Here is a 17,912-nt window from a genome sequence, read left to right on the forward strand (position 1 = left end):
ACTGGGAGACATTGAGCAACTTTTTAGTAGGGTGGGGCATGATCAGATTTTCATGTTAAGCAGATCATATTGCTAGAGGGAGATGGGTGTGAGGAGGTTCCTGGAGAGGCTAGCAGGCAGCACCATGGGTCAGGATGAGCGGATGGTGGTATAGGTGTTCTGAGAAGGAATCAGCTAGAGAATGATGTAAGCGGTGAGAGTGTGTAGAGAGACAGTGAAGAGAGCACACTGTAAATGGAGGAGGAAAGAGTCAGGATTGGGTAGAATTAAAGAGCATAGGGTCTTGGCTTGATTTGTTTCTTTGTTCTAGCATACTAGTGGGCTAGACTTTTTTATGAATTAGGGCAAACCACACAGAGAGGGGGAGGCCATGGACTCAGGAATAGAGATAACCGGTGAGGGATCAGATACCTACTGAAAAAGCCATTATGGGGCAGGGGAGATGGCTTAGCAGTTATAGGCACAGCTCGCAAAGCCTGCCAGCCTGGGTTTATTTCCCCAGTACCAATGTAAAGCCAGATAAAAACAAAATGGTATATGCATCTGGAGTTCCATTGCAGTGCCCTGGTGCACCCGTTTCTCTACCTCCTCCCTCCCTCCCTTCCCTGTTGCAAATAAATTGCAAAAAAGAAAAAGAAAGTGCGAGCAAGCGAGTGAGCCATTGTGGGCACCAGGGTGAATAGGCTGTGACCAGCAAGAGGGAGGACTTCCTTCTTGTGATGCTCAGGTAGATCACACAGAGGAAAGTGTTAAGCTGGGCTGGGCTGGGCTGGGCTGGGCTGAGGACCCAGGTCTTCCCCTTCCTTGCAGGTGTTCCACTCTCTTCCCTCAGGCATTTGGTACATTCACACTTGAAGTATGTGGTAGACATAGGCAAACCTGTATGATGAGAAGTGAGAGCCTCCGGCCAGCTCAGATGGACAAAGTGTTCAGTCAACAGACAGAGTGACTTCAGATTTCAGTGCAGGACTACGGCTTCGCTTCCCACCACCACTTGCTGTCATTTCCTCTCTAGAGCATCTCTGAGTACTTTCCCTTACTGTGACAAAATACCTGAAAAAAAAAAAAACCCTTAATGAAGGAAAGATTTCTTTCAACTCACAGATTCAGACCATGATCACTTGGCTCTATTGCTCCTCAATCATTGTATAGGGATCATGTAGTACAGCAAAGTAGCTTACCTCTTGGTACATAGGCGGCAGAGAGAAATAGACCCACCAAAGGCACTACTTCTTCCAACTAGGCTCTCGCTCCTATTGGCAATTTAGCTATAAACCTATCAATATGCTAATCCATGATGAAATTATCACCTTTATGAACCAGTCAGTTTTCAATAGTGCCAGCACCAAGGACCCAAGCATTCAACATGAGCCTTTATTGGGGACACTTCTTATCTAAACTATAACAGGTTCAGATTGTGTTCTGATAATCTTGTAGGCACATCTGTAGCAAATTATACCTGATTCCTGCTTAGGAAATGTGTTTCTTAGGATTCTTAGGATTTAGACAGGCACATTTGGTATTTGGGAGAATCAGTATGTTAACTTTCATACATCTGACAAGTCTGTGTTAGAAGAAAGTGACATGAGCCTACTAATGATGCCTCCTCATCCCCAGGTTTGGTGATACTTCTTTACAAGAAGTTATCAACGTGGAGAGTCTGGTGCGCTTAAATTCCTACTTTGAGCAGTTTAAGGAGGTTTTGCCAGAGGATTGTAAGTTTTCCTTCATACATAGTATGTTCCACCTGCTCGTCAACTTATCCCTTTGGATGTCTGAGCTCAAACTCTAGGCTTACTGATCTGCATGCTACCCAGCTTGCCCTGCTGCCATGAATGCACATACATACATGCCTGTGTGCATATGTTTGAGCTATTTCTTCCCTGGCTCTTAGACACACCGTCACACACACACATGCATGGTTAGACACTGCATGACTTGAATCCCACCTATAGAAGCTTCCCTGGTGCAGACCCTGCTTATCTCTGCTGCAGTCGATTCTTGTCCACCATTCATGCTGTGACACCGTAGTGTTGTGGGCACTCCTATCCCATGGCACATTCAGTGGCAGACAGTGTACTCATAGGACATGGGAATTCCAAAAGCAGTCCAGGAGCTCTTGAGTTGCCCATGCACTTTCCTTTCTGGTGCTTAGAGAATGAGATGTGCAGAAGACACTGGAGAGAGTGCTCCAGCAGCCACAGAATTCAGGGAGCACCAGGGTGCATGGCACAGCATTTACCTGTGAAAGTCTCCAATGAGCCCAGGAAGCTCACTGAGCCCTGCTGTGTATTCCTCCTATCCTGGGGCTACCACACAGGCCTAAAAGCACATCTGTCCCTGTACTGGACATAGGTTGAGTTTGTCTTTTGGGGGTCCAAAGAGGGAAGGACACATAAGCAGGGAGATGTGGGCAGCCTATGGCTGCATTCTATTGGAAGGTGCTATAGATCCTAGGGCTCAGAAGTGTTGGTGAAACAGCAGTATAGAGAGTATTTACAGATCACTGATGAGCCAGGCACCACCTACGGGCACTGCACATAGTTTTGCTTTCACTTATGTGAATCCCACTGTCCTGAGAGGCTGGTGCTCGTGTACATGTCTAGATGATGAAGTGGCTGCCTGACCCTGAAGCCAGTAGGCTCTGACAGTTAGGTGGGACTTTGGTGGAGGACTGTGAGCAGAGCTAAGCAGAGGTGTTGGTATCCATTTGGCAGGGCTTAATTGGAAAGCAGGGGAAATAGCTTCTTCTGCCCTTTTTACGAGTGTTCTGGTTGGATTGGACGAGAGAGCCCCAGCGAGGTTGAGAACTGTTAGCTGAGACATTGTTTCCTTCTCCAGTTCTCACCTGCTGTTAACATGGCATGGACAGGAGTTCAAACTTAGCGCCAATTCTACAGAAACCCTTGAAGAAAGTTCTTAAGAAAAAGGAGCATGCCAGGTGTGGGAAGATGTGGTGGTTTGAATATGAATGTATGTGCCCCATAGCCTCAGCTATTATGATTAAGGTTCCCGCTGAAGTCTCCAGCAACCTACTAGAGGAGGTGTCACTGGGGGCCAGTCCTGGGGTTCAGCCATAAGGTGTGCTTGGGGGCAGATCTCCATTACAATCCAAAGGTGTATACAGAGCACTTTGAGCCCTGGAAGTTCTTTTTTTGATCGTGATGCTGGCTGTTGGGTGGTTTTCCTCTGCTTGGATCTGTGAAAGGGAAGCCAGTTTCTTCCCCATTTATGGAACTTCTCCTGGATCTATAAGCCTGAAATAAAGCTGTTCCTCTCATGAACTGTGTCTGGTTGGATGTTCATCCCAGAAATGTGGAGCTGACTACAGCAGGAGACGAAGCAAGGCTGTGTTGGTGCCTGAAGGTTGCTTATAGCAGCAGGAATAGTGGTCCACTGAGAGCAGAGGGCACAGCTCAGGACCCAGCTGCATGAGCAGAGGGTGGACATCACCCCCTGGCCAACATCAGATGGACAATAGCAATAAGAGTGTGTGCCAAACACTGGCAAGAGGAAGTTGGCTATAATTCCCATAAGCCTGCCCCTAACAATACACTGTCTCCTGGAGGTATTAATTCCCAAATCTCCATCAGTTGGGAACCTAATACCTAATACCTAAGTTTATGAGGGAACACCTGAATCAAACCACCACAATCATGTACTTGATTTGAGGCTATTTTCCTTAGCCATAACATTGAGGCTGTTCTTTGTCTTTGATAATCTTAGGGTGTGAAAATCCCACACTTAGGAGTGTTTGCCTTGTCCTCTATTTTGTCCCAGGATTCTTTGTTGAGGCAGTGTAACAGATTTTAGGGCTCTAGAGGTCCTGGAAGGGCCTGGAGACTACCACAGTTGAAGAGGGAAACTGTTCAGATTAGCAATGCAAGGCCTCCCTGGCCATCCAGAAATTCTTCCTGCAGGTATAGGTTCAGCTCCCTTAAAAGAAGCCACACATTCCTCACTCCTGCAAGGCTTCCAGGCCCACTTCCTGGTGGAGACCTGGTGCCCAAGTATCTTCCATCCCTGGCAGTAAGTTTGTAGAGTAGATGACTCATCCTTACTTTCTAGTCACTGCCTCTTGGGAGATAGAGGAGGCTTGGTCAATGACAGGTCCTTAGGTATTCATTCTTCAGCTTCTTGAAAGAACCAGAAAAAGATAAAGTGACTACCCTTAGGAAGTGGCAGTGAAGAAAATTTGGAGGTACCCATGCTGGTAGCCATATCCAAATATGTAAACCCTTTTCCTCTGGCTGTGAACTGGTCATTTGCCACTTCCTCTGTAGTTTCATCCTTAAATGGGCTTTCTCTCCCCAAATTCCTTTCTCTTCCAGGTCTACCTCGGTCTCGGAGTCAGACCTGCCTGCCAGAGCTGTTGCGGTTTCTGGGGCAGAATGTGCACGCACGGAAGAATAAGAACGTGGACATCCTCTGGCAAGCTGCTGAGGTACTGCTTACAGTGGAGGAGGGAAGGTTGTAGTGTTTCTGCCACCTACCATCATGGCAAAAACAGTGGCAAGTCAAAATTTCAGGAAGGACAGCACATTTGTCCCTGCACACAAGCACAAGGGAAAGGCACTGAATAGGTTCAGAGTCTGGCCAGCAATGATCTTTGCCTATAGGTTCATTCTGTTAGAGCTGCCTGGGTTCCCACAAACTTGACATGGAGTCTCCCTGGGGCATTTACCAGCCAATCTGATGGCATTATCTCCTTCAGAAGCCTGCACAATCCAACCTGAGGGTTTTGGCCTATTGTACTATAGAACAAGCTTTGCTTTAAGGGAGACAAAGCATGACTGACTGCCTTTTACAGCTCCCCAAATCCACATCTTGCATTGCCATTCTGATCTCCATCCCCTGGAATGTGCACTGCCAAACTTTTCTCAGAACCTTTCTCAGGGAATTTTAAGTCACAGTTCTAAGCTGGGGTGTCCTAGCAGTTTCCTGGCTAGTCATTGGGATTCAGGGCCATGGGAGGTTCCCACTCACATGTGGCTCCCTGTGTTGGCCTGCGGGGATAAGAAGGCAGGGCACAGACAGGAGCTGGCCCAACGCTGCCTACCCACGCTTGTGGGGAGATGTCACTGTCCTTGTCAGGAAAGTGTTTTCCAACCATTAGTCTCTTTCATAGCAGCAGAGTCCCAGCCAGGCCTGCTAACTTGCCAACCATTCCTGGAAGCTGTTAAAACCCTATGTTTAGAGTCTATCTTCATGAAGGCCTTTTTCTTGGACTAGCTCCATGCTTTAGATTGCTAAGGCTGTTGTCTGTGGAATGAAATCTTAAGAATAAACAGTCCTGGACTGGAAAGATGGCTCTGTGGTTGAAGGCACTTGCTTGTAAAGCCTGGAAGCCACACAGCCTGCATTTGAATCCCCAGTACCCATGGAAACTCTGGTAGACCCATGTTCAATCTATCTTCTTTTCCTCTCAAATAAATAAAAATCTTTTTAAAAAAGAATAGCTGGGTATGATGGCACACACCTTTAATTCCAGCACTTAGGAGGCTGATGTTGGAGGACCACTGTGAGTTTGAGGCCAGCCTGAGACTACATAGTAAATTCTAGGTCAGCCTGGGCTATAGTCGAAACACACCCCCCGCCAAGAAAGGAAAAGGATAGTCTCAACTGTATATAAGCTCTTCGTATAAGATCCCAGCTGTAAGACCTTACCCACATTAATAATGTGGAATGGGTCAATGGGTCTCCCCTCATTTAAATTTTAATTGTCTTTGCAAGAGAGAATTGGTGCATCAGGGCCTGTAGCCACTGCAGTCAAACTCCAGACATATGTGCCACCTTGTGTAAATTCACGACCTTGCACTTGCGTCACCTTGTGCATCTGGCTTACATGGGATCTGGAGAATTGAACATAGGTCCTTAGGCTTCACAGGCAAGCGCCTTAACTGCAGAGCCATCCTTCCAGCCCTCTCTAAACTTTTAATTACAGCAGCACAGACTTGGAAGCACCAGGTGGCAGAAGGCTCAGCAGGTTTTGCAGGTACTTCTCTAGTTTTATTAGCCAGGTCTCAATTGGCAGTATTTGTTGGGCCCTGAAAATGAGATGACAAGTGAGAACACCTTTTGAGAGGGTCTTTTGCAGCAGGGCAGAGGAGTGTCCCTAACAGTTTTTAAAAAATAATTTCAGGGCTGGAGAGATGGCTTAGCAGTTGAGCGCTTGCCTGTGAAGCCTAAGGACCCCGGTTCGAGGCTCAGTTCCCCAGGTCCCACGTTAGCCAGATGCACAAAGGGGCGCACGCGTCTGGAGTTCGTTTGCAGAGGCTGGAAGCCCTGGCGTGCCCATTCTCTCTCTCTACCTCTATCTGTCTTTCTCTCTGTGTCTGTCACTCTCAAATAAATAAATAAAAATTTAAAAAAAAATTCAATTTACTTTTTTGAAACAGTGTTGGATTTTATTCAAGATATTTTTTTCAGCCAGGCATGGTGGCGCACACCTTTAATCCCAGCACTTGGGAGGCAGAGGTAGGTGAATTGCTGTGAGTTTGAGGCCACCCTGAGACTATATAGTGAGTTCCAGGTCAGCCTGGACTAGTGTGAGACCCTACCTCAAAAAACCAAAATAAATACATAAATAATTAAAAAGATATTTTTTCGAATTTATTTATTTGAGAGAGAGAATGGGTGCACCAGGGCCTCCAGCCACTGCAAATGAACTCCAGACGCATGTGCCACCTATGTATCTGATTTTATGTGGGTACTAGCAAAATGAACCTGGGTCCTTTGGCTTTGTCAACAAGTACCTTAACCACTAAACCATTTCTTCAGCCCATTTTTTTTTTCCTGAGGTAGGGTCTTACCCTAGCCCAGGCTGACCTAGAATTCACTATGTGGTCTCGGGGTGGTCTCAGTCTCATGGTGATCCTCCTACCTCTGCCTCCCAAGTGCTGGGACTAAAGGCGTGCATCACCATGCCTAGCTATTAAAGATATTTTAGTACAAGCTTAAGCATGAGGGTTATATAAGGAAGAGAGGTATTCAGAAAGTAAGACACATTGGAGAGTATGGGCATGGGCTCTTCTAAGAGAGAGTTACCCTAACTTATTTTTAGGGTGACTCCAGCCATGCTGTGACAGTCCCTTATACAGATGCCTTTGTGAACGTCAAAGAACTAGGCTTTTCACATAACAGGGCCCAGAGGGTGACACAGCCAGACCCTTGAACAGTGGCACGGGGTACACACTCATTCATCCATTTACCTTAGAATAAACGCACTGAAAGCTTTATAGATGCAGAGGCCTGTGTGGGCCTTGTTTTTTAACAGTGGTTTTCTTTCTCTATTGCCATGTAATAGACAAACTATTAATTAAAGCTGGGGGCTCTGACCCTCCCCTTTCACCTAAATGCAGTCCATTCCATCCTACAGTTTTTATTCCCAGCAGAGTCCCAAGGTATAGAGGCATAAATTCAGATGTGCATGGCTCTTGGTGACCCTTAGCCTTTTTCCTATTGTCCATTAAATCAGAAGTGGGGGGGGGGGGAGTGAGTATGGAGCAGCAGTGCCTAGCCACTCAGACACTGAGTTCGGAGAGCTCCTTTTCTGGATCTTAAGTCTTTTCACTTCAGTGCATGGGACTATCTAATTGTCTGGAGAACCTTCAGTCAGGTCCATGTCTTCCTTCCCGCTACATGGTGGAGAAGCCCAATCAGAGTCCCAGAGTTGGCTGTAGGCCTGGTATGTTGGGAATCTGGCAATGCAGATACTCTCTTGTGCAGAGATTACTCCATTTGGGAACTGTGAACCTATGGCTTTATCTACAAATATAGAGGAAGTGCCCAACATGTTCTTGCCATGAGCAAGAAGGTGTACTGGGATGGCTCAGGGACAAGGGGACCCTGAGATGTGTGTGACCTACTCTGAGTAGGTCGTCCTCCATGTCCTCTTTTCCCTGGTGGAGGTTATCGGTAAAAAGCTCTGTGTGCTAAGAGGATCCCAGCACAGTTTGGAAAGGGGTGGCTGGTAAGGGTCAGCGAGGGGCAGTGATGCCCCAAAGGACTTAGAAGGCATGTCCCTTGGGAGAGGACAGCTACACAAGGGACAGGATGGTAGGGCTAAAGCCACGGTGCTTAGGTAGGAGGGCCCCAAGGCTCTTGTTTGGAGGTGACTTTGTTTCTGATGCCAGCTGAGCAGATAAAGAGTCAGGAAGCCAGGCACGGTTGGGCTAGGACTAGGCACATGATTACTGCCCATGTCCCTGCCACACCTGTGGGTGCTTCCTCCCCACGAAGGTGCTACCTTTCAGCCAACTCTTCTGTCCTAAGCAGGACCAATTTCCTGTTGGCAGGTCTGCCGCCGTCTTAATGGGGTCCGCTTCACCAGCTGCAAGAGTGCCAAGGACCGCACAGCCATGTCAGTGACGCTGGAGCAGTGCCTGATCCTGCAGCACGAGCACGGCATGGCCCCTCAGGTCTTCACGCAGGCCCTGGAGTGCATGCGCAGGTGAGTGAGTGCCATAGCCAGGCCATGCCCACCCTGGCCACCCATCCTCCCATTGCCCAAGTAAACTGCAGATGAACCAGTACCCTTGCTGTGCATGTGGCCAATGCCCCCAGCATATTCAAGTTTGACAACTGTCCCTGTCAAATTCTGGTGGCTTCTCTTAGAAGGCCAGTGGGGCGAGCCAGCAGTCTCTGAGAAGAACTGCACTGAACCTGGAGAGTAGCAGGCAGACTGGGGTTCAGGCAGCTCAAGAGGGATGGGGAGCAACACAAGGCATCCTCAAGGCCACTTGCCTATGGGTGGGGTTTAGGCCCATACTTTCTCAGCAGGTAGCTGCTGTTTATATAGCATATGTGTGCTTATATGCTTTGAAGCTTGAGTGAAGGAATGAGTCTACAGGTTGCACTGGTTTGCTCTGCTTCCTCTCTCTCAGTGGACACGGTTTGCTTTCATGAGCAAAGTGGCCAGTGAGTGTTCTATGGTAAAAGCTATCAATGTGTCTTAGCCTCTCTCCCTAATGATGTCCTGATTCTGAGGCAGTGGGTATGTTTGCAGAATGAAACCCAGACTTCAGACTGTCTACTACTATTGATTGATGCTTTGTTTCAAGCACTGCTGGGCAGCTCCCTACCTCACGTACCAAAAGAAAGGATAAGAAACCTGGTTTTTCTGTCTCCTTCAATGTAGTCACCAATGCTGTTAAAGTCTCGTTTTCAACAGTCACTTCTACTGAATGTTCTGTATCATTTGTCCTCTCACCAAATTCTTTAAAGTGTTCAATTCTCTTATCCTTTCTGTATGTTTCTGCCATTTGACCTTCTCACAGTAATGCATGAGATCCTGCCTCTTGATGAGGCCATTTCTATAGAATGCTGCCATTCTTGTCCCTGCTCCCCCCCAGGTTCATCTAAACCTCTCTTTTAAAGCCCCTCATCCCTCCGTGCCTTTGCTGTGGAGATCCCTTCTCTGGGAATGACCCTGCTCCCAGGAGTGGTGTCTGTGTCCTGTTAGCCTCCACTTAAGTAGAAGGGCAGCCATGTCTGCATCCCACTAGCTTGTCAGTGGGGGGAATGGCCACTCTGGTGAGGCGAGCCGTGGACACTTACCGTTGAGGAAGTGGGGAAGCCAGACTAGGATTCCTGTGGCTGTGTAACAGACCGGGATCAGGTATGATGAGCAGAGAGGCCCTGAGTCAGGCCTACCATGGCACAATCATGAGTTTTTGAACAATTTCCACAAAAAATTCACAATTCATATCTGAAGAAACCAGGGGAAAATGACTCAAAGTGGAGACCCAGTATGCTAAGCACATCCTCTGCCACTGAGATACATGCCCAAGATAGCTATGATAACTAGTATAGTTTATGAAACCTTTTTAACTACATAAGTAACTTATGTTCCTATAGGAAAATCAGAAAATAAGCCTCCCCCCCCCCATACACTCTGCAAACAAACCCCCTATATTCTTACTATTAACAGGTAGCATTACATTACATAACAAAATAACATTCTAACATTTAAAAACTTTTTTTTTTCTGAGAGAGGAGGGAGGGAAAAGGGAGAGAGGGATAGAAAGAGAGATTGACACTTGCATGCACATATACAGGTGTGAATGTGGCTGAGCCACATATTGATTAGCCAGTCTCTGAATCACATGTAAAACAAAACATACCCTTGCACAAATGAGTGCAGCTGTGTATACAATGTGCCCATCATTGTAGCCTATGCTTGTCATTTAACTGTTGTAGTTTTTAAGATCAATATAGATTATCTTTTTATCCCAAGCTAGCCTCAGACTCACTGTGTGGCCAAGGATGACCTTGGTCTTCTGATCCTTCTACCTCCACATACCAAATATTAGGATTACAGGTATAAATGCCTGGCTTGTGGTTTTTGGGACCAAACCTGGGGTTTTGTACCTGCTGTGCAAGCACTTTACCAACTGAGGTACATCCCAAGTCACAGAACTTGAATCATTCTTAGTACATAATTTATCTAACTTTTTATTGACTACACTGTCTGATTTATTTATTTATTTATCTTTGGTTTTTGAGGTAGGGTCTCACTCTAGCCCAGGCTGACCTGGAATTCACTGTGTAGTCTCAGGGTAGCCTCGAACTCAGGGTGTTCTCCTACCTCTGCCTCCTGAGTACTGGGATTAAAGGCGTGCACCATGCCCAGCCTTGATTTTATCATTTTAATTGAGGGTGTAGTGAATAACCTTATGTTTTCCTAGCACATGTGATAGACTTCACCACCATGACAGATGCCTGAGAAAAACAAAGGAAGAAAAGACTGACTTTGTCTCACAGTCTCAAAGGTTACAGTCCCTGGTCAGTAGGTTAGGTGATGTTTCTGGGCTGTGATGAGGAAGAGCATGGTGGGAAGGTGCGGTAGAGCAAAGCTGTTCATCTCATGACTACCAGAAAGCAGAGAGAACAAGAAAGGAAGTGGAAGGGCCTAGGAATCACTCCCTTCACAATCACACCCCTAAGGGAACCTCCTCCTCCCCCATGTTCCACCTCCTACCACTCCCCACTAATGCTGTCAGATGATGGCTCCATCCATGGATAAATCTATTGCTGAAGTCTGGGCTTTTATGTCCCAGTACCACTCACTGATGAGACTCACTAGGTAGGGATCAAATCTTTAACAGTGAGTCCTAATCTGCTTAGCAGCCATATCTTCCTTGGCCTAACTTTACATGTGTGTTTTTTTCTGAGAAAACTTGAAGGTTCTACTTTTTCTGGACCTAGATAAAGTAGCCAGAAACATCCATGCCACAGATGAATAATGGACTGCCTTGCAACTCTTACACCAGATAAATTAGCCATCACTTTAAATTTTTTTTTTTTTTTTTACATACATAGGCAGAGAGAGCACTAAAAAGAGAGTGAGCAAGCATGAGTGTAGGTTGCCAGGGTCTTGTGCCACTGAAAATAAACTGCAGACACTTTGTACATCTGGCTTTATGTGGATACTGGGGAATCAAACTTAGGCCTTCCTGCTTTATAAGCAAGTACCTTTAATTACTGAGCAATCTCCCCAGCCTTATCTGTCACTTTTACTAAGTTGAGTCTTCTACAAAATCTCAGGATAAGAACAAAATGTATATGTTTATTTCCAGAAGGTAACATGCATAGTCTTTAGTCCCATTCCCAAATAGAACACTTATTCCCCACAACCTCCTGAGCAATGCTTTAGTGTCTATATTTTTGTGGCATTCTGACTATCTGATTTCCTAGTCGAATTGCCTATGAAACTCTGAGTACAGCATCTTTTTTTTTCTTTTCTTCTTTTTTTTTTTTTTAGCCTGTTGCTTCATACTTTTCCAAGTTCCTTCTGCAAGCTAGTTTGAAAGGCTTCTGACCCATTGCCTGGTATACAGCAGTAACACTACTTTTGTAGTATTAGTTTTATGTGTTAAATTTCTCATCACTCATCATTGTCATTCTTGAGAAAAGCAACTTAGGGGCAGATAACTTATTTTGGATCACAGTTTCAGAGGTTTCAGTCATGGATGGCAGGCTGCATTGTTTCTGAGCTGTAGTGAGTCAGGGCATCATAGTAAAAGGGCATGACAGAGCATAATTGCTCACTTCATAATAAGAGGAAGTAAAGTGACAGAGAGGAAGAGGCCTGGGACAAGATACACCTTTTAAAGACATACCTCCCATTAGTCCAGTCAATTTTTTTTTTTTTTTTTTGAGGTTAGGGTCTCACTCAAGCCCAGGCTGACCTGGAATTCACTATGTAGTCTCAAGGTGGACTTGAACTCATGGCAATCCTCTTACCTTTGCCTCCCAAGTTCTGGGATTAAAGGCTTATGCCACCATGCCCGGCTCCCAGTTGAGTTTTGACTCTATTAATTAATCTACTGATGAAGGCAGAGCCCTTACCAGCCACTTCTCAGAAGTCCCATCTTGAACACTGCTTGCACTGGGGCCCAGGTCTTCATCCTTTGGAGAAAAGACTTCATATCTAAATCATGACATCACATTGGACAAATTGGTTTCTTGGGTTAAAAAGCATACATCTGGCCAGGTGTGGTGGTGCACACCTTTAATCCAAGCACTCGGGAGGCAAAGGTAGGAGGATCACTGTGAGTTTGAGGCCACCCTGAGAATACATAGTTAATTCCAGGTCAGCCTGGGCCAGAGTGAGACCCTACCTCAAAAAACCAAAAAAAAAAAGCATACATCAGGACTAAGCTCAGCTGTTAATAGCACATGCTTGCTAGCCTGCTGACCCAGATTCGATCCTTCCCAACACCCATGTATAACTGGATGCAGAGTGGTGCACATATGTCTATGGCAATGGGAGGCAGAGCCAGAAGAATCCTGAATTGCATGGGCTAGCTAGACTGGTGCATGTGGTGATGAAACAACTATATATAGAATATATAGAGAGAGACCCTATCTCAAAAGAAGATGGAAGGATGGGCTGGAGAGATGGCTCAGTGGTTAAAGCTTGCTTACAAAGCCTAAGAGATGTAGTGCCATATGCACAATGTGGTGTATGTATCTGGAGTTTGCAGAGGCCAAGAGGCCCTGGCGTACCCATGCCTGTTCTCTCTCTCTCTCTCTTGCACACATATATACATACATATGTATATACAGTATTTTTTAAAAGAAGATAGAAGAGGACAAACACCCTGAGGTTGACCACTGGCCTCAACACATGCCTGTGGTTCATGCACGTCATATACACACACAAGTAAATTTTTAAAAAATTTAAAAGCATACATCTTTATAAAGCTTCTTAATAATTTTAATACAAATCAGCAAACTTTTCCCATACTAATCAGAGTGTCTGAGAATGACATTCTCATTGCCATCTCAGCTCAAAGGCTGTAAAGTCGGGTTGTTTTTCTGTATTCTTTGGATGATAAGGAGCTGAGGCTTTGAGCAGGGAGTGACTTTTCTCCCTTGAGAACAGGTTCCCCCTCCTGCCTCAGTACATTCTATCTTCCACCTCCAACTATAGATACATGCCTTTAAATTTTTTCTTACTGTTTTTCCAGAAATTCCTAAACCCAGTGTTGCAGTCAGGTTCACATTACTGGTAGAAATCACCCAACTAAGAGCAGCTTGTGGAAAAAAAGAGGTTTATTTTGGCTTACAGGCTCAAGGGGGAAGCTCCATAATAGCAGGAAAAATGACAACATGAGCAGAGGGTGGACATCACCCCTGGCCAACATAAGGTGGACCATAGCAACAGGAGAGTGTGCCAAACACTGGCATGGGGAAACTGGCTATAACACCCATAAGCCCGCCCCAACAATATACCACCTCCATGAGGAGTTAATTCCCAAATCTCCATCAGCTGGGAATCTAGCATTCAGACCACCTAAGTTTATGGGGGACCCCTGAATCAAACCACCACACCCAAAAATCTCTGCAGTGAATGTATTTTACTTTAACAGTATTTTAAGAAGTTATAGCAACAACACAACAAAAAAAAAGCTTGATCCCACATCTCCTCTGCCTGTCCCATTGCCCTCAGCCACCCAGAAGCTTATGGCTTCCTCTCAGAAAGCCAGGGAGGACATAGCTGAGGGAGATATCCCAAGCCCTGCCTCATCGCCAAGGGCTTCCTTCGTACCACCTGCCATGTCCCAGGACCTCTGGTTCGGTATTATTGTCATCATTTGCTAGACATACATGTGGTTCTTGAGTATCTTGTTCTAGGTGTCGTCCAACCTCAGCATTTTCACTTGTATTTTTTAGGGTTGGGGCTTGACCCAGGCCTAGTGCAATGTAATGTAGCCCATGCCTTACCACCGTGCTGCACTCAGCACTCAGTTTTGTGTCTCCTTTAGCTCTAAAAGAAGGAACTGTGGGGATGGTCCTCTCTGGTTTTTGGAGGAGAATCTTCTAGAACAATACCTTGCTAAGTTGGGACAGCATCACTCATACCCTGCTACCTCTCAGCCAGAGACCCAAGACAGGTCTGAGGAGGATGCTGCACTGGCTTGTTTCCTGGATAAACTTGTTTATATGGTTAGTCAAGAGGCAGCTTTGGCCAACTCCGTTGTAGGTACCTGTACCTGCTCAGGCATCTGTGAGAAGGTCAAACCCCCATGGTTCTTCATGTTCAGCTTGCTTCTCAGAAATGCCCATCTGCAGCATGTGGGGGCATGGTGGGCGGCATGGAGCTGTGCTTGGCCAACCAAGAGAGGGTGAACATGGAAAACCATTCCTTCAACCTACATGTGTTTAATTTCAGTAGACTACAGTATTTTTTCTTATTTTTCACTTCTCTTTTTCTCCTTTTTTTTTTTTTTTTTTTTTTTCCTGTAACTGTGCTGGTTTTGATTTGGCCTTTTTTTTCATATCCTTCTTTGCGTATCATCTTCTTTTTCTTTTGTGGCTTCACTCCATTTTTTTTTCTTTTGGTTCTAACCCCCCCCCAATTCTTTTGGGTAAAATCCATCGCATGTATCTCTTCCTTTCTCCCCACTTTATTTCCTTTCCTCTTTTCTTTTCCTTTCTCCCAAACTTCTTCCTTTTCACAGCATTGGAACGCGGGAGGTAGTCACCCAGAAGAACCTGAGCGGCCTGGTGCCCATCCGAGACTTAAGGCTAGACCCCAGCCTCCTCTGTTCCCTTCCTCTATTAGCTCTGAGCCCCAATTTACTGATTGTGTGGCTCTTTCTGAGCATAGCATACCTGGTGACCAAATTGCGTTGCAAATAAATATCATTATAAAAATTAAAAGTCACAAGAAAAACAAAAGTGCCCGAATGTCTAGCCACCGTGTACCTAACTGGACAGAAGGAAGGTGTCAAAGCGAGGCCTGCCAAGAAATATTACATGCCTTACTGTTTGACATTTTGTTCCTCTGAATTGTAAATACTTGCCAAATTATTTCGCCAAGAAGACTTGTTCATTTAAAACAATGTAGTGTCTTCAGTGCTTGTAACATGTTCTTTTGGTGCCCTGCGTTATGGCTGGCTAGAATTACTTGTACCAAATCTCTTACCTTCTGATGTGAAACTATTTATAACGTGTACATCCCGTGTGCCCTGTTTCCAAGAGAAAGGGATTCTGTCTGAAAAGAATTTGTATATTTGATACTATTCTTTTAAGTGTTATTGCTAACCTTTCCTGTCTTTTTGAAGAAAAATGAAAAGAAAAAGATAGATGCTTTATAACTGGCTCATCTAGAGACACCTATTTAATAGGATATGTACTTTCTGCTTTCATTTCAAAGCGTAGTCCTTGGATTACAGTAGCAAACAGTTTGCAGAATCATAACATTTCCTTGCTAATGTTAATTTCGAACCAGGGATAACATAGCTGTGAACACAGTAGCACATTGTACCAAGTCAGGCACACAAAGATTACATGTTGCATGAGACTTCTGATGTGCTGTTGACTCTTTAAGGATCAGTTAACTGATACCAGGAATTAATGCACATAAGAAGAAGTTGTTACAAAAACATATTTCTTTCTTTTTTTTTTTCCAAGGCAGGATCTCGCAGTAGCCCAGGCTGATCTGGAATTCACTGTGTAGTCTCAGATGGCCTCGAACTCACAGCGATCCTCCTACCTCTGCCTCCTGAGTGCTGGGATTAAAGGCATGCACCACCACACGTGGCTATATTTTGGTTTCTTAAAAGTACATTTTTTATTTAAAAATAATCTTTAATTCTAGATTAAAATCCAGATATCTTATACCTCTTACTAATCAAATATGGCTAATAATAAACTCCAAAAAAGTAGAAGAAAAATCCTCCCCCCCCCCAAAAAAAAGGCCTGCTTTTGGGCAGTTATAACAGATAGAGCCATGAGATTTCATTCTTCATTTTAACTTGGCATTGCCCCTGAAGTAAGATGACCTTTCACCTAACATTCCCTAGTGGTAGAGGATAACTGCCCCCTTATAAAGGGGCCAGTGGGCCTGGGGGAGGCCGGCACACTGCATATGAGAACTAGTGTGCGGCTTCTGTGCCTTCCAGGTCACATCACGTGTCTCTGTTTTGGGCCTCCAGCTGGTTTCCTGTGCACTGAGCTTGACAAAGTTACTTTCTTCTTATGGGTTTGGAAAAACTGCAATGAATAGAGAAACCAAATTTTCTAGAATCTTGATATCTTCATGTCCCCAAACCCTGTCCACCACAAAAATCTAGCCCCTTCACCCTCCCTCCAAGATTTCCAGTCCTTACTCACTTGGTTGTAGGAGTCCTAGAAGCCGTTAGCAATGCCAGACTGAAACTTTAAATTCTGTTGTATAAAGCCATCCTATCAGACCTTAGGAATGACCTTCTTTTCAGACCTCAGAGCACCGTAGGATGCCAAGGCAGGACTACTGTGAACTGGTCTATTCAGAGGTATCTTTCAGTAGAAAGTCTCACTGATTGTCATGACATTAGTCAGTAGACAGTGTCCTGTCCAGCCTGTGAGTCTTGAAAAGAAATACTGAGTACTTTCTCTCCTTCATTTCAGAGTATGTGTTTCAGGCCTCTAAGATCATTATGTTTGCTTTATCTACAAGGGGAAGATAGAATCCACAGTCTCCCATTTCCTGTCTGGATGACACCCTTTTTAAAAAGAATTGGTACTTTTATCTATTTGAGAGCTACTAGACAGAGCGAGAAAGAGGCAGATAGAGAATGGGCACACCAGGGCTTCCAGCCACTGCAAACAAACTCCAGATGCGTGCGCCCCCTTGTGCATCTGGCTAACGTGGGTCCTGGGGAATCAAGCCTCGAACCGGGGTCCTTAGGCTTCACAGGCAAGCAATGAACCACTAAGCCATCTCTCCAGCCCTGGATGTCACCCTTTTGATGTCCATTCCTATGTGCACACCCACTTCCAAGGTGGCACTATGTCCAGACAGAGACTACAGGCAGATAAGCATGGCCTTCCATCTACAGATAGAACCCTCCTACCCCAGAATCCAGGATGCCCTGTTACTTTGTCAGGGCTCCTCCACTGATTCCACTGGAGGGTCTGCCTGGACTTGAGGGCCTTTTGTTGTTGGGTTGAGAGAGAAATGAGTGAGGAGGACAAAGGAGCAGGTTCTTTCCTCCATAGAGGTGGGGAGGAAGTCTGTAGCTACCCGGTGCCCCCAGGCATGAAGGGCTGGCTCTAGATCAGCCTAGGCAGTGGTGATTGGGGTTTACTTTTCCTCTAATATATATGATATATATAAATGTATATATGTATGTGTGTGTATGTGTGTGTGTATGTGTATGTGTGTATATGCATATATATATATACATATATATATGCATGCACACACACGCACACACACACATACACACACACACACACACACACACACACACACACATTGAGTATGCTAACCTCCTTTGTGCTTAATTTTAATATCACTAAGGCCTTTTGCTTATGAAATCAAGCCATATACTTATTCAAAATCTTGTCAGCTTTAGAAAGAAATAGGATGAAACAGGAGTGAGGAGATGATTTGAGATAGGGGAGTTATTGCTATT

At 45.2% G+C, this 17,912-nt stretch overlaps 1 protein-coding gene across 8 annotated transcripts in view; it reads left to right on the forward strand.

Moving 5' to 3' along the window:
* Window positions 1-17,912, forward strand: part of Inpp4a (inositol polyphosphate-4-phosphatase type I A) — a 152,660-nt gene that overhangs the window by 129,905 nt on the left and 4,843 nt on the right. For all 8 annotated transcript variants that reach the window (XM_045146913.1, XM_045146917.1, XM_045146918.1 and 5 more), the window contains 3 exons: window positions 1,618-1,715; window positions 4,332-4,444; window positions 8,298-8,452. In XM_045146913.1, coding sequence (XP_045002848.1) covers window positions 1,618-1,715; window positions 4,332-4,444; window positions 8,298-8,452 — 366 coding nt within the window. The remainder of the gene's footprint in view (window positions 1-1,617; window positions 1,716-4,331; window positions 4,445-8,297; window positions 8,453-17,912) is intronic.

Source organism: Jaculus jaculus, chromosome 4 (assembly GCF_020740685.1).
Source record: "Jaculus jaculus isolate mJacJac1 chromosome 4, mJacJac1.mat.Y.cur, whole genome shotgun sequence".
NCBI classification, from domain to species: Eukaryota; Metazoa; Chordata; class Mammalia; order Rodentia; family Dipodidae; genus Jaculus; species Jaculus jaculus.